This window comes from Cladophialophora psammophila (genome assembly GCF_000585535.1).
Source record: "Cladophialophora psammophila CBS 110553 chromosome Unknown aczJe-supercont1.1, whole genome shotgun sequence".
In the NCBI taxonomy this organism is placed as follows: domain Eukaryota; kingdom Fungi; phylum Ascomycota; class Eurotiomycetes; order Chaetothyriales; family Herpotrichiellaceae; genus Cladophialophora; species Cladophialophora psammophila.
The window spans coordinates 2,778,325-2,792,450 of record NW_006912922.1 but is presented as its reverse complement, the minus strand read 5'-3'; the positions used below and the strand labels follow the sequence as shown (position 1 = coordinate 2,792,450).

General features: G+C 52.6%; 6 protein-coding genes across 6 annotated transcripts; 4 read left to right on the top strand and 2 right to left on the bottom strand.

Moving 5' to 3' along the window:
- Positions 1–273: 273 nt before the first annotated feature.
- Positions 274–1,137, top strand: A1O5_00963 (uncharacterized protein; the record flags this gene model as incomplete). The annotated part of the gene is made up of 1 exon (XM_007741582.1): positions 274–1,137. The coding sequence occupies one exon, from the start codon at positions 274–276 to the stop codon at positions 1,135–1,137; it is 864 nt and encodes a 287-aa protein (XP_007739772.1).
- A 3,175-nt stretch (positions 1,138–4,312) lies between these two features.
- A1O5_00962 (uncharacterized protein) lies at positions 4,313–4,942 on the top strand (the record flags this gene model as incomplete). Its single annotated transcript, XM_007741581.1, has 1 exon — positions 4,313–4,942. The coding sequence occupies one exon, from the start codon at positions 4,313–4,315 to the stop codon at positions 4,940–4,942; it is 630 nt and encodes a 209-aa protein (XP_007739771.1).
- A 278-nt stretch (positions 4,943–5,220) lies between these two features.
- A1O5_00961 (uncharacterized protein) lies at positions 5,221–6,488 on the bottom strand (the record flags this gene model as incomplete). Its single annotated transcript, XM_007741580.1, has 3 exons — positions 5,221–6,110; positions 6,165–6,327; positions 6,384–6,488. The coding sequence occupies 3 exons, from the start codon at positions 6,486–6,488 to the stop codon at positions 5,221–5,223; spliced, it is 1,158 nt and encodes a 385-aa protein (XP_007739770.1).
- A 370-nt stretch (positions 6,489–6,858) lies between these two features.
- Positions 6,859–9,597, top strand: A1O5_00960 (uncharacterized protein; the record flags this gene model as incomplete). Its single annotated transcript, XM_007741579.1, has 3 exons — positions 6,859–6,876; positions 6,930–7,042; positions 7,098–9,597. 3 exons carry the CDS (start codon positions 6,859–6,861, stop codon positions 9,595–9,597), a joined length of 2,631 nt encoding a protein of 876 aa, XP_007739769.1.
- Positions 9,598–10,312: 715 nt separating this feature from the next.
- On the top strand, positions 10,313–12,193 carry A1O5_00959 (uncharacterized protein; the record flags this gene model as incomplete). Its single annotated transcript, XM_007741578.1, has 1 exon — positions 10,313–12,193. One exon carries the CDS (start codon positions 10,313–10,315, stop codon positions 12,191–12,193), a length of 1,881 nt encoding a protein of 626 aa, XP_007739768.1.
- A 191-nt stretch (positions 12,194–12,384) lies between these two features.
- A1O5_00958 (uncharacterized protein) lies at positions 12,385–13,782 on the bottom strand (the record flags this gene model as incomplete). Its single annotated transcript, XM_007741577.1, has 3 exons — positions 12,385–13,082; positions 13,158–13,595; positions 13,680–13,782. The coding sequence occupies 3 exons, from the start codon at positions 13,780–13,782 to the stop codon at positions 12,385–12,387; spliced, it is 1,239 nt and encodes a 412-aa protein (XP_007739767.1).
- Positions 13,783–14,126: the final 344 nt, after the last annotated feature.

Below are 14,126 nucleotides of genomic sequence, written 5' to 3'. Positions count from 1 at the left end.
ATGTCTGTGGCTGAGCACCACCATACGAGCCCTGATTGGTCAGGCACCGAGGCACAGCAGGCGCCATCTATACGATATACGTCACCTCGGTCGCTATCAGCGTCTGAGCCTCAACTCTGCATTTGCATTTCTGTCGCGCCTCTCACCTCCCTCACTGCTCTCACTTCTCTACAAATCTTCCCGGTTCCGCAGGCAACAAGCAACAGGATTTTAATCTATCGCTCTTCTAATTCTGATTCTTTTCCACCTTCGTTTCCTGCCATCACACCCACCATGTCGGCGCCGCCGCCAGAACCCCCGCCAAGCTATGACCAGGCCACAGGTTCATCCGCCACAGCATCCTCCAAACCTCAGAAATCATCACATCTAGAAGTGCCCTCGGCAAAAAATGGAATCCCAACCGAAGTCCGTCGCTCTATGGAAGACCTCCAGAGACCTCTCCCCGAAGGATGGGTGAGGCAATACGATCCCAAGGAGAACCACCAGTTCTTCGTAAATACCAAAGTTGACCCACCGAAGTCATATTGGGAGCATCCTTTGGATATCCCTGAAGTCCTGAAGAGCCTGAGTAGCGAAGAGCGTGAAAGATTGCAAGAAGAAGAGGACAGGATGAGAAAGCAGGCAGCGCATACCCCAGACCACTCTGAAGACGAACACTTCCCGCCAGAACTCCCTGCACGACCTTCATCCTCACAACAAGCGGCCGCCCAAAAGAAGAGCCTTGGCGAAAAGTTAAAGGATAAAGTCACCGGCACGACGCACGAAGAGCGTGTACGCAGTCGCGCTCAACGAGCGGAAGAAGAGAGACAATATTACGAAGCACACATGAAATTGCGACAAGCAATGCAGCGAGCACAAGTGACGGGTCAACCTCAATTCTTCGCCAAGGACAGAGATGGCAAGAACGTCTACATTGAGCCACCTGGGGGTCCAGGCTATGGATATGGCGGATATGGAGCAGGTGGTTATGGCGTCAACCCATACGCAAGCGGACCCTACGCAGATCCCAACGCCAGATTTATTCGACCCGGTTACCCCTACAACCGTCCATACGGTGCTTATCCGGGCGGAGGCTATGGATTACCCATTGCCGGGGGCTTGCTCGGAGGGTTATTGCTCGGTGGGTTATTGTTCTAAGCTTGCCTAAGAATTCATGAATATGGTTATTGGGAGTTTGTTGGCTACTGATACCGACGGGAATGAGGATTATGAGTTTTAGCGTTGTTTCTTTACATCGATATCCTACCTAGCAATGTATTCTGCTTATTACCACTGAAAGATCGATATCCCTTACACACCTCTATCGGCATGTTCTTCATCATCTGTGTTCATCTTTCGCTATTTATCCTATATAGGCTCTCTGTGTCTTTCTCTTCATATCTCCACACCTTACCTTACGTCATCCTGTAAGACCCACGACATTCCTTCTGCCGCCGTCCGAACCATCTTTTTGGTTTGCCAACCGATTCTTTTACGGGTAGCCATCCCTGGCCATAGACCCCACCCCTCGTCAGGGTGCCCGCGACCCGGTGCATGCGCACCCACCCAGCAAAGCCGCCGCAGAACGAACAGGTAAATTTCGCAGGAAAAGCTGAACATGAAAATCTCACCAACCACCGCCCGTTCACGAGTAACTGCAGCTGACGCAAGTCGCCGGGACACTAAACACCACTTCCGTCCCGTCGTCGTCGGTCGAAGCCGATCCCACTGAGGTACCAACACACGACACATCCCCGTCTCCTAGGCCCGCGCTCCCCGTGTAGAACGTGCATTGTGCCGATGAGAATGCGCCCTGCGACGAACTGCTCACGTCGCTGGGGATTAACGTCGCGCCCTTGAGTGGGGAAGAGTTAAACGTGCTGGTGCCGCTTCCGGTCAGCGGTCCTGTAGGGTCGCGGGAGAGTGAGTAGGGGACGGAGATAGTTACAACCCCTCCGGACGACGTGGTTGCGGTGCCGACGGTGATGGAGGCCAGACCAAGAGGTACGTCGCCGTCTTGCTTTCAGAAGGCAGAGGGTTAGCGGGTGAGTTCCTAACAGACTTGTTCGGTGATAGGGGAGAGAGTCGCATACTCGGGCGCGCACTGTGGAGATAGTACAGTCTGCTCCCAGTGGATCGCCTTCAGGGAGATTGCAGTCGCTTTGTACCGGTGTCAACTGCCGGTGGGAAAGTTATAACTGCGTTCTTGCGTGGCAAAAAGAAAAAAAGAAGAAGGCAGCATGATCAACAGCAGAGCAGGGGACTTACACGGGGGCGCAATATTGCGTTAGAATCAGATACTACACAGTCTGCCCCCTGAGGATCCCCCTCTGGGAGATTGCAGTCGTTTTGCAATGGTGTGAGCTATGGAATTTTAGAATCCCAGTTAGCAGGACATGATAACAAGAACGCTTGCAAAGACATACACGAGCGTTCAAGGCCGCGGCGGACACCTGAAGTACCTGAAAAGCCAGGATGGCGACAGTAAACACCGGAAGCTGCATCGCTGGCGCTAGCTCGTGTCCTTTCTATCACTGTATCTATAGCCTAAAGTGATATCCCGGTGTCGCTCTTGGTCTTAAGCACTTTGTTGTAGTTATGGTGCGATCAGAGTTTTGGTCCGTCTTCCCCCCCTTGGAGAGTTTGCCATATTTCTATACTCTGGATCGGTCTCCGTACGCCCTGGATCCAGGATCCTATAGATCAAATGCGGAAAATTCCGAAGATGTCTACTCAGCGAATGGGAGATAGACGCTCTCATAAGAACAGCCAGAAGTCGTAACCATGTTTCTCCGTTCTCGTGTCTTGGTCAGCCTCGTATTGTCTCGACATAAGCGGTGACGGCCATTCAGCAGAAAAGCCTTGCCGCTCGGAATGATAGTGAATAACTGGCATGAAAAGAATCAGCCCCCTGAGCTCTCAGCAGCTGCGAGCATATAGACCCTTGAATGAGAGGTAAGCGGTGAAAGTGCCACAGTACCAATTTTCTACCCCATCTGGAGATTATTGGCGAAAGAGCTGCCTGTGGATGTGAGTGAAAATGTCAGCAGTTCTGACAAGTCCGACCAGCAAACTCGTATTTTTCTCTATGCACATAGTGTGAACAGTCTAAATAATAAAATTGGAGTCCTGCTTATTCTCAGCAAAAGGCCCAGTAACCCAAGGGTGCCAAGCTGGATGGAGGGAGCACAAGGCTGAAGCCCCTGGCGCCATTTTATTTCCCAGCGCATTCAAGGTCAAAATGAGCCAGTAACTGTGCTAAAGGTCAAAGTGGTATTCCGGTTATGGATGAAGACACAAAATGAAGGATGAACCTATGGCCTCGCTATCTACCTTGGTATCCAAGAGACTCTCCTACCCAGATCGGGCTGATTGTCACCGACTTGTGCACGCCATATGATGACGATTCTTCCGCGCACATTTTCCGCTCCTGTTGTTTCTCGCCGCCCCTTTCCAATGAGGCTCTTGATGGCATTTAATATGCTGGATCGGCTAGAATCGGAACTTCAAGTCCAGTCTCAGTAATGACTGTGAGAACATAATAATTCGTCAAATCGCGCTAGTGGCGAAGGAGAGCTGCTAGCTTCATAAATTCGCGACATCATTATGATCAAAGCTGAGGGACATCTTTCGTTGGGTCTAGATCTTGTGGCTAGCTGGGCCGAGTCATTACTTCGAAAAGGGGGAAATAGCCATTCGACGAGGGCAGGCGCCTGGTAACGCGCTATCAAGCTTTTGAGGCTTCAGGGCAGAGTGGCGTTCTCAAGTATGGGCGCCCCTCATGCAGCCTCACTGACTTCGTAACAGGTCACTGCTGCATATAACAGGCCGCCACAATCATGATTTGAGGGTCAGATGCGAGCAGAAGTACCAACAAGACTCGAGCGAGATGGTGTGCGTATTACAGCAAAAGGAGGCACAGTAGAAGAAGTGAAAGTGAGATGGAAGAGAGGCTGTTCAAGTTGTACTCCTCGCCCCTCAGTTTGTGAGGCGGATATCGGCGCACCTTCCGCTTTAAAACTTCTTTGTTTGATATCGTCTGCATTGGGAGGGATTCATAGCAGGGGCGACCAGTACAACAGCGAAGTACACAGTCAGAGCACAGAGTACCCAAGCTAAATCAAAAGAGCTGTTCGTTTGACTGCCCCTCAATATTCTAGGTCAAATATCCTTGTTCAGTTCCAGGCCGCTCGGTTCTCCACAGCCGGGCCCTCTTGTTCGCGTGGACTGCGGGCTTGCCAAAAGAAAATGGGCGACTACACGGCCTTTTTTTACGGTATTTCCCCTCCCCTTTCTCGCTTCACCCTCTAAACAAGGCACAAAAGGAACGCTCATGGCGCCCGGCGTTCTTCATCGGGTCATCCACGGAACACACACTCCCGAGCCATGGCAGAAAGACCTCATCACTGTGCGTCCAGCAATGCTGCAGGACTACCGTCGACATAGAGTCCGATATGCAGATTACCCTGCCATAATACCTCACTCCGGCTCTCGGGTACGTGGGAGCGTGGTGACTGGACTGACGCCGGGTGATATCTATCGGTTAGATATTTTCGAAGGCAGTCAGTACAAGAGGGATGTGGTGAAGGTCCAACTCTTGAAAGACGTGGAACTAGACCAGGCAGCCCCCGAACAAGAGAGGGACCACCCCCAGGTCCTGGAAGAAGTCGAAGCACAAACATATGTCTGGCTTGAAGGTGAGGAAACGTTAGAGCCTCAAGAGTGGGATTTTGAAGCATTCAAACGAGACAAGATGCGTGCGTGGATGGGAATTGAAGACGATGATGATGTCGAGGTTGATGAGGGCTTTGCTGATGTCGACAGAGCTGTGGCAGAAGAGGATTCGCGGCGGACACAGGAGAAGAGCCAGGGGAATGGGACGAACACACCTGGATATGACCCAATGGGCGGGAGAGGGGCGAACGGACATATCACGCAACAATTGAAGGAGGCTGCCGTATAGAATTCGCCGCAAGGCATAGGGTCAAGGATAGACTCGATAGACCACAAGGCGGCACGGCCAGTCCAGATAGAATTAGATCAAGTTTGCCGGAAAGGAAACATCTGACATTAGAAAGGTATTTTCGTAGCAATGCTAACCTTAGAAAGAGCTCCACGCTTTGTGTACACCCACGATCCCGGAGCACAGCACCGGAAGCGAAGAATTGCCAGAACCCTTGCTTCTGGCCCATCTTAGCCAACCACCCGGTCAAGCCTGCTTCTTCAAGTCCCCACTCTTGCCTAGCGGCGACCATGGCTCCTCACGGCACTGCCTTGCATCTGTTCCAGTTCCTGCTCCAATTGCTTGATTGCAGCATGAGTTGCCTCCAGGTCCTTGTTCAGGCGGTCTCTTTCACCAATCAACTTCTGCTCCCATGCCCTGAATCTCTGTTCTTCCACCTTGACCTGCTCGGTGAATCTCTTCCTGAGTGCTTCTTCCTCTTCCTTGAACTTGGGGTTGTCCAATTTTCTCGGCCTGGCCTCGCCAAACTTCCTCGTCTCCATCTGCTGCGCACGGTAGGCCTCGTAATGATTCTCTTCAGTGGTGTGGATGAGGTCGAGCATGTGGGTTCGGATGAGGATCGACCGGAGTTTCTTGAAGTCACAGTGCTCTTCATTCTCCACTTCGGCCACACCCCAAGCATACTGCCGGCCCTTGACAATGCGACCGTCGGAAGTCTTGACATCCTTCTCACTGCCAATGACAGCAAATGGCATAGCTGCCATAAGAGCACGAGCATGTTGTGCCGCGGCCTCGTCGTCATCTTCAATCGGAGGTTGGTAAATCTTGATGCCTTGAGCTTCAATCACAGCTCGAATGCGATGTTTGAAGCGGGCGAGGTCAGCCGGGGAAAGGGTGTCAGCCTTTGCAACAACCGGGATTAAGTTGACGCGTGTGCATAGCCGCTTCATGACCTCGATATCCAAGGGTTTCAAGGTATGGCCGGTGGGTCGAATGAAGTAAAGGCAAGCATGGACACGGAGATCAATCTTGTCTTGTCGTCGGGGCTGTTGCTCTTGCAACATGTAGGATTCATGCTGGTCGTCGAGGAATTCGATGATGGGCATCCAGGAGTCACGGTTGTTGACATAGTCACCAAAACCAGGAGTGTCAATGACGGTGAGACGGACTAGCAAATGTCAGCGCGGTCATAGTTAACGGATGCGCTGTATTCCAAGTGTACCTTTGAAGAACTTCTCCTCCAACTCGGCCTTTGTGATTTCGATCTCCACCGTCTTATCAACTTGCTTCGCGTGTCGCCTCTTGTGATCTTGATAGTTCTTGATGGTTGTAGAGAAGAGAGTGTTGATGAAGGTGGTCTTGCCCAAGCCCGACTCGCCAGCCACCTGAATGACAATGATTAGCATCCGCCCGACAGCTCTTAGAAGACATTCAGTCCTACCATGATGGTGAAAGCAGCGCCTCTCTTTGCGACGATCTTGTGTCGCTGGTTGGGCAGATTGGCAATGCCAATGGGCGATGCGGACTCCGCTGCTGCTGGAGCCATCTTGATCGCAGGTTCTGACGAGAAACAATCAAGAAAGAGAGACCAAGAACGAGAGGCGAGGACAATGAGAGCTCGGATGCAGAAACGATGAAGAGGTGAAGAATTAAAGGCCGCCGTCTCAAAATGACAAGGTGGTTTGTGGTTAGGGGTTTCCCTCGATTGACCCTTACAAAAAGTGCACAGTCGCGCCCCTGAAACGCCAATTTTCACTAGCGGCCTGCCCCAGATCACGGCGTGCGCTTAACCCTAAACATACTAGTTCCGGAGAAAATCAATAGTTTCTCCGATAACTTTTTTTTGAAGCCGCAGTTGAAAATTGGGAATATGCACCGTACAGAAGCGCCAACGTGGACTACACAGTCATGAGATAATGAAGACGGAATTCAAGGTACGTGTCACGGACACCATGGTTAATCCTACCACTCTAACAGGCGGTTACAGTTTTCCAACCTCTTGGGTACTGTTTATCGTCAAGGCAATCTTGTCTTTACTCCAGATGGCAACTCTCTGCTCTCGCCAGTTGGCAACCGCGTGACTGTCTTTAATCTAACAAAGTGAGAATCCTCATTGGCGTCGAGATCGACTCTCTTCTAACAAGTCACTTGACAGAAACACCAGTTATACTTTCCCTTTCGCCCACCGGAAGAACATCACCCACCTTGACCTTTCCCCGGATGGGAACCTTCTCCTCACAATCGACGAGGATGGCCGGGCAATACTGTCTATTTTCTCTAGAAGAGTTGCAATCTATCATTTCTCCTTTAAATCGTCGGTAACATCTCTGGCATTCTCTCCAGACGGTCGTCATTTCGTCGTGGGACTGGGAAGAAAGATTCAAGCGTGGTGGACACCTTCCACGCCCGGCCGCAATGCAGATGGGGACCTCGAATTCGCCCCGTTCATTCTGCATCGGGAGTACGGTGGTCATTTTGACGAAGTCAGACATCTAAGCTGGTCGGGTGATTCGCGCTTCTTCCTCAGTGCATCTAAGGACCTTACCGCACGAATATGGAGTCTCGACCCAGAAGAGGGTTTCGAACCGACCGTGCTCTCTGGCCATAGACAGCAGGTCAAGGGCGTCTGGTTCTCCGCCGACCAAGAGTCTATTTTCACAGTGAGCGAAGATGGAGCTCTCTTCCGCTGGGAGTATGTGTCCAGTCAACAAGCCGAAAACGACGAGTCGACAGAGGCGGCTGATGAGAGGTGGCGCATTGTAAAAAGGGACTATTTCATGCAAAACGCAAAGCTAAAGTGTGCTTCCTACCATCCCTCGACGAATTTACTCACTGCCTGCTTCGGCAATGGCCTGTTTACGTTGTATGAGACGCCGTCCTTTTCAAACATCCATAGCCTGTCAATGGCATCCTCCCCCATCTCGGCAGTAGCCACCAACAGCACGGGAGAATGGCTGGCCTTCGGCTCGTCCAAGACCGGTCAATTACTTGTCTGGGAGTATGCTTCCGAGTCAAACATTCTCAAACAGTCTTCACATCTTGACGCGATGACAACTTTGACTTATTCTCCAGACTCCAGCCGCATCATTACCGGGGCCGATGATGGACTGATCAAGGTTTGGGACGTTTCGTCTGGCTTCCACATAGCAACTTTCTCGGAACACAACTCTGCTGTCACGGCCTCTGCGTACTCTAAAAGAGGCAACATCCTCTTTACTTCATCCCTGGATGGATCAGTCCGTGCCTGGGATATGTTGAGGTATCGAAATTTTAGAACTTTCACCGCGCCTCAAAGGCTCTCCTTCTCTTGCTTAGCGATTGACCCTTTTGCGGAAGTCGTCTGCGCCGCATCACACGACTCTTTCGACATTTATCTATGGTCCGTCCAAACAGGAGCTCTTCTGGACCGCCTGGCAGGCCACGAGGGACCAATCTCTACTCTTGCATTTACTCCTGACGGGCGATATCTCGTCTCGGGATCTTGGGACCACACCATACGAGTATGGTCTGTGTTTGATCGCTCACAGACGTCAGAAGCGTTGCAGCTCATGTCGGACTTGCTTTGTATTGCAGTTCGGCCTGATTCTGCGCAAATTGCAGCCTCGACACTTGATGGACAACTCACCTTTTGGAATGTGAACACTTCGGTGCAAGAGTCTGGTTTCGATGGTCGTCGAGACGTCAGTGGAGGTCGAACGTTGACCTCTCGACGTACAGCAGCTTCAACGCCAGGAACTAAATCATTCAACTCGATTGAGTATTCCGCGGACGGCAGTTGCCTTCTTGCAGGAGGCAACAGCAAATACATCTGCTTGTACTCGGTCAGCACACTGACGCTGATCAAGAAATTTACAATTTCTATCAACCTGAGTTTAGATGGGACACAGGAGTTCTTGAACTCTGCCGCAATTATGTCCAATGGTCTTCCCAGAGACATGCTTGATACAGAAGGTGAAGCAAGCGATCTTGAAGACCGGATCGACCGTAGCCTTCCGGGCGTCAAGCGCGGCAGAGATGCTACAGCAAGGACTATTCGTCCAGAAGTCAGGGTCACTGATGTTGAGTTTGCGCCAATGGGGAGAAGCTTCTGTGCAGCCAGTACCGAAGGCCTCTTGATTTACAGCCTTGACAATGTGGGAATGGAGGACTTTGACCCATTCGATCTCGACATCGATGTTACTCCGCAAAATGTTCGAGCTATCCTTGCACAAGACGAACCCGAGTATCTCAAGGCTCTTATCATGGCATTCAGACTGAACGACAAATCTTTGCTCCGACAAGCTTATGAGTCGGTACCGTATGGATCCGTTTCGCTACTTGTGCGTGAACTACCTAGGGTGTATCTTGGAAAACTGTTGATACTGGTCGCCCAGCAAATGGAAAGTAATCCTCACTTGGAATTTGCACTTCGTTGGTTAGGTGAGATACTAAGTGTTCATGGCCGATACATCAAGGAAAGACATGGCGAATTCGCGGCTGAACTTCGCTCAATCCTTCGCGGAGTCGACGGTGTAGGGAGAACAGTGCGCAGTCTCAGCGAGCGAAATGTGTTTGAGATTGATTTCCTGTGCCAACAACCTAAAGGCAACCAGAAGTTGCCGCCGGAACTGTTGGAACAAGATGCCCACCCCAAATGCAGAGATGATCAACGCTGAGGGTGATGAGGACGGGTGGATCGGCTTGGATTGAGCACTCCTCCCGAATATTGTTTACGCAGTGATACCCATAAGCATGGTGATACGAACAGACATAGATGACCACAAACGAGCCAGCGGCAAATAGTGAAAGGGACATAGACAATCAAAACTACTCAAGCTGGTCCAAAGCATCCACCGATATGGAACCGCACGGGTCCGAGATGGGTCCCCGTTTCGTTCTTCGGGCCAATGCTTACCAAGAGTCAGTTCAGTTGTTATTGACATACTCCTTGTTAAGGCCATGCCGTTTCCACCACAGGACGTAAGTAAAGGGAATCTTGAGGAAAGATCTGCTCCGAATGTAATCTCATGACATAGTTGTTATCCCAGAGTCTGGCGGCCAGCCGTCCGATGCCTCATCAATCATAAGCTTTGGATCGCGGTTGCCCCTCCCCATTCCATCCCAACCCAGGTTGTGCTCCATTGCCATGGTGAATTAATTTCAAAGCTAGACGAACCCATTAGGCGGCTGAGCGTGGGTTGTGAGGCTGTAGCCCCTTTTCTTGTGCCGTCCTCGTTTGGCTAAAATGCGTTAGCGCCTTGGCATTAGAGTACTTTTCAATTTTCCTGCTCGATCAGTAAGACATACATTGAAACATGGCATAGCAACAGGTAAAAGAAGGAGCTATTTCCTTACATTCAACTCACCCAGAGACTAAGAGGGTCTGCTACCATGAAGAGACATCTTCCAGGGCGCAAAGGGAGTCTCCGCCTACCTCTTGACCCAGCTTGGACGTCTGAGGACGGATACATACAGTCGGTGTTGAGCTTTGCAACGAGCTCTGACCTCTTTCGAAATCTCTGCGGCGGAGTACATATTCTCGATTTTCTCACGCGAGAGCCGGACCTCTACACGACGGTCTTACCGCTGGAATGGCGCGACTGGTTCGACAGAGTGGACGTTGACGACGTGCTTGACCTGCTCCTTCGAACCGAGCTGCGAGACTCTGCCGATGTAGCAGCGTCCGCAACCTCAAATCCCAAGCATTCTCCACCTTCAAGCCTGCTGGAATATGTGCAGACAATCCGGAAACACTGCCTCCAGCGGCAGTTTTCTCCCGTGTCGGACAACGTCACAGACATGCCCAGACAACTGTCCGTCGGCATGAAAACCAAGAAGATGCACGAAGTCACTAACTTCGCCGCATACGTGGACAGGCTGTCCGAAGACGTCTGCCAGCAATTTCAAGAGCCGATCTCGGTGGTCGACTTCGGCTCGGGCCAGAATTACCTTGGTCGGACGCTGGCGTCGCCGCCTTACAACAAGCATGTGGTGGCGATCGAAAGGAAACACCACAACATTGCCGGTGCGAGAACAATGGACGTGCATGCGAAACTTGCCCAGAAGGAGAAGATTATGCGCAACAAGAAGGAGTGGAAGAGGCAGATGGCACCGAAGAACGGCATTGCCACTCCTAGACCTTCTCCCACCATTACTCCTTTTGAGGAGGTTGATGCGGAACCCTCGCCTGCACCAAATCCGATGTTCGCTGCGGCAAGGATTCTAAACAAGGACTTTGGTCCCGAAAATGGGTCTATGACGTACATCGAGCACGACGTCCAAGACGGGTATCTCGAGAATATTCTTTACCCAGCAGATCACAGTCAAGGGGAAGAAGAACAAGCACCGCCAGACATTGTCGATTCTTCAACGATACCAACATCTACACCCGTGCCCGTGAACAGAAATCCCAAGGCCATGGTGGTATCGCTGCACTCGTGCGGCAATCTGTCCCACCACGCGCTGCGCACCCTGACGCTCAACCCCAGCGTCTGCGCAGTCGCCATCATAGGCTGCTGCTACAACCTGCTCACGGAGCGGCTGGGGCCCGCGACATACAAGCTACCGCGGCTGCGACCGAACCACCCGCGCCTGGAGGCGACGGGTTCGGCGTACGACCTGCACGGGTTCCCTCTGTCGCGCACGCTGGAGGACTTCTGCCACCCCGACGCCGACGGAGACGCCCAGCGGGGGGTGCGGCTGAACATCACGGCGCGCATGATGGCCGTGCAGGCGCCGTACAACTGGGGGCCCGAGGACAGCGAGGCCTTTTTCCGGCGGCACTTCTACCGCACGCTCCTCCAAAAAATCCTGCTCGACGTAGGCGTGGTCAAGCAGTGTCCTGACCCCGGGGCCGCCGTGGCAGGGGGCAGTATCACGGGACGCAACGAAGCCGGCACACCCCTGATCGTGGGCTCGCTGCGCAAGTCATGCTTTGCCAGCTTCCGCGCCTACGTGCACGGCGCGCTGGCAAAGCTGAAGAGCGACCCCGTCGACGGCGCCATGATCGCGTCCCTGACCCAAAACCTCACCGACGACGTGATCGACGACTACGAGCAGAGGTTCATGTACGCGAAGAAGAACCTCGCGGTCATCTGGAGCCTCATGGCCTTCAGCGCCGGCGTCGTCGAGAGCATCATCGTCGCGGACCGCTGGCTGTTCTTGAGAGAGCAGCAGGACCTTGTAGATGACTGCTGGGTCGATATTGTTTTCGACTACAAGCAGAGCCCGCGCAATTTTGTCGTCGTGGGTATCAAGAAGAAGCAGGAATAATAGGATAAAGTTCACCTTTTTTCCGGATATTCGGGTTGCTGTTTTTTTGCTTCTAATGGGGTCCGATCTAAATAGCTAGGACTTGGGACGTGTCTAATCCGGCCGACGGAACGGGAGGGATGCAACAAAAACCAACGAGATCTCTCAAACGATCCCATCCGGTCCAACATAGCAAAGATTCTCTCGCGGCTCTACAGCTTCGTTATCGGCGTGACACCCTCCAAAAACCCACCCTTCACAACCGCCGAGATCAATTGATTTGCAATTGCCGTCGGAGGCGGCAACCTCAGATTTCCCTCCTTATATCCTTCTGGCGGCGAATCCCCGAGCCCGCTCGTCCCATTTTGCAGCGCTTCCTGGATCTCCTCCAACGTGAACCACTTGGCAACCTCCAGCTCCGGGTCGTACTCCAGCCTGATCTCTTCGTCTTCCGGAGACGCCGCCTGCGCAATGGCGCCGATCATCAGGTTCGCTGGGTACGGCCAGGGTTGCGTCGAGTGCACGAGCACACGCGAAAGGACGACTCCGGATTCTTCCCAGACTTCGCGCCGCACGGCGTCCTCGACGCTCTCAGCCGGCTCGATGAATCCCGCAAGTGTGGAATACCAATGGGGCGGCCACCGTCTTTGTCGGCCCAGCAGGAGGCGTTTGCTGTCGTGGCTGAGGACCGCGACGATGATGGTGGGATCGGTTCGTGGGAATGTGAGATTCGAGAGCGTCGTCCGGGTTGAGCAAGGTTCTCGTTCTTGGGGGGTTTCGGCCTTGTCTGTTGGGGGACAGACTCGTTTAGCTCCGCCATGGACGGAGAGGGTCCTATGGCCGCATGTGCCACAGAACGTGTTGCGGTGGTTCCAGTCGAGGTAGTGGCGGCCTTGGGCGTACTGGGCAGCTTTTTTTCACCGGAATTTCAGCATGAGTAACTAACTCTCCCCCCAAGGTCAAAATTTATACTGGCAAAACTCACCAATGTCGGGCGGGAAATTCATGGCCCGCATCCCTTCACTAAACTTCAGCCCTGATTCCAAAAACGACTCGATCAGCTCCTTGGCCTCCTTTTCAAAGGTTCTCTTGGGCGTTATGTCCACGGCCCAATGCGGCGCGCCTGTGAAATTCTTGTACGAGTACCCATCGGTGACGTTTTCGTCTAGCCCCAAAAAGACCAACTGGGGGATATCTTTGCTCGAGTCAAAGTCGTCCACTATCTCCTTTTCGGGCCTCTCGAACGGGTTCGTGGATAGGAGAGACTTGATCTCGTCGTACGTGGCGAAGTAGATCTCGGTGGGGGACGTTATCAGGGGCGCGAGAGTCTTGAAGACGAGGAATCTTGTGGAGTGGTGCGCGAACGCGCCGGCCAGGAAGGTGTAGTCTTCGCGAAGGAACGACACTCGATTGATGGGGGAGCCTGTTCGCGGAGAGGAAAAGAAACGAAACAAGTTAGCCGTGAGATCTCTTTTGGGGGAAACCCCAGAGAGACTATACAACTCACCCCCAAAGTAATTCGTCACCTCCTTCCCAAACTTGCGCCCCAGCGCAGAGTCGCGGTCCAGATGCGCCGGGCGCGGTAGTTCTGGGTGCGGGATCGCGGCCATCTTGCTCAGCTCGGTGATGATGTGCGGAGCGCGAACGCCAGAGTGCGCAGATCTATTGTTGTGCCCGTTTATGACGCGGTGGAAAAGAACAAGTCTATGGCGCGAGCGAAATCTGCATAGAGAGGAGTTTCTGAGCATATACCCGCAACAGGACGAAAGAAAGGGAAGGGAAGAAATGGGAGCAAAGATTTGTGATATGTAATTAATGCGGGACACGGAACGAAGATAGGTAGATGAGAATTGGGGGTGAGGGCCACCAGTGAGCTTTGCTCAGATTGGTGTGACTTGACGCTTTTGGATTTCTCCAGGATCTCTCGCTCGAGGTAGCAAACCCAGCCCACAGA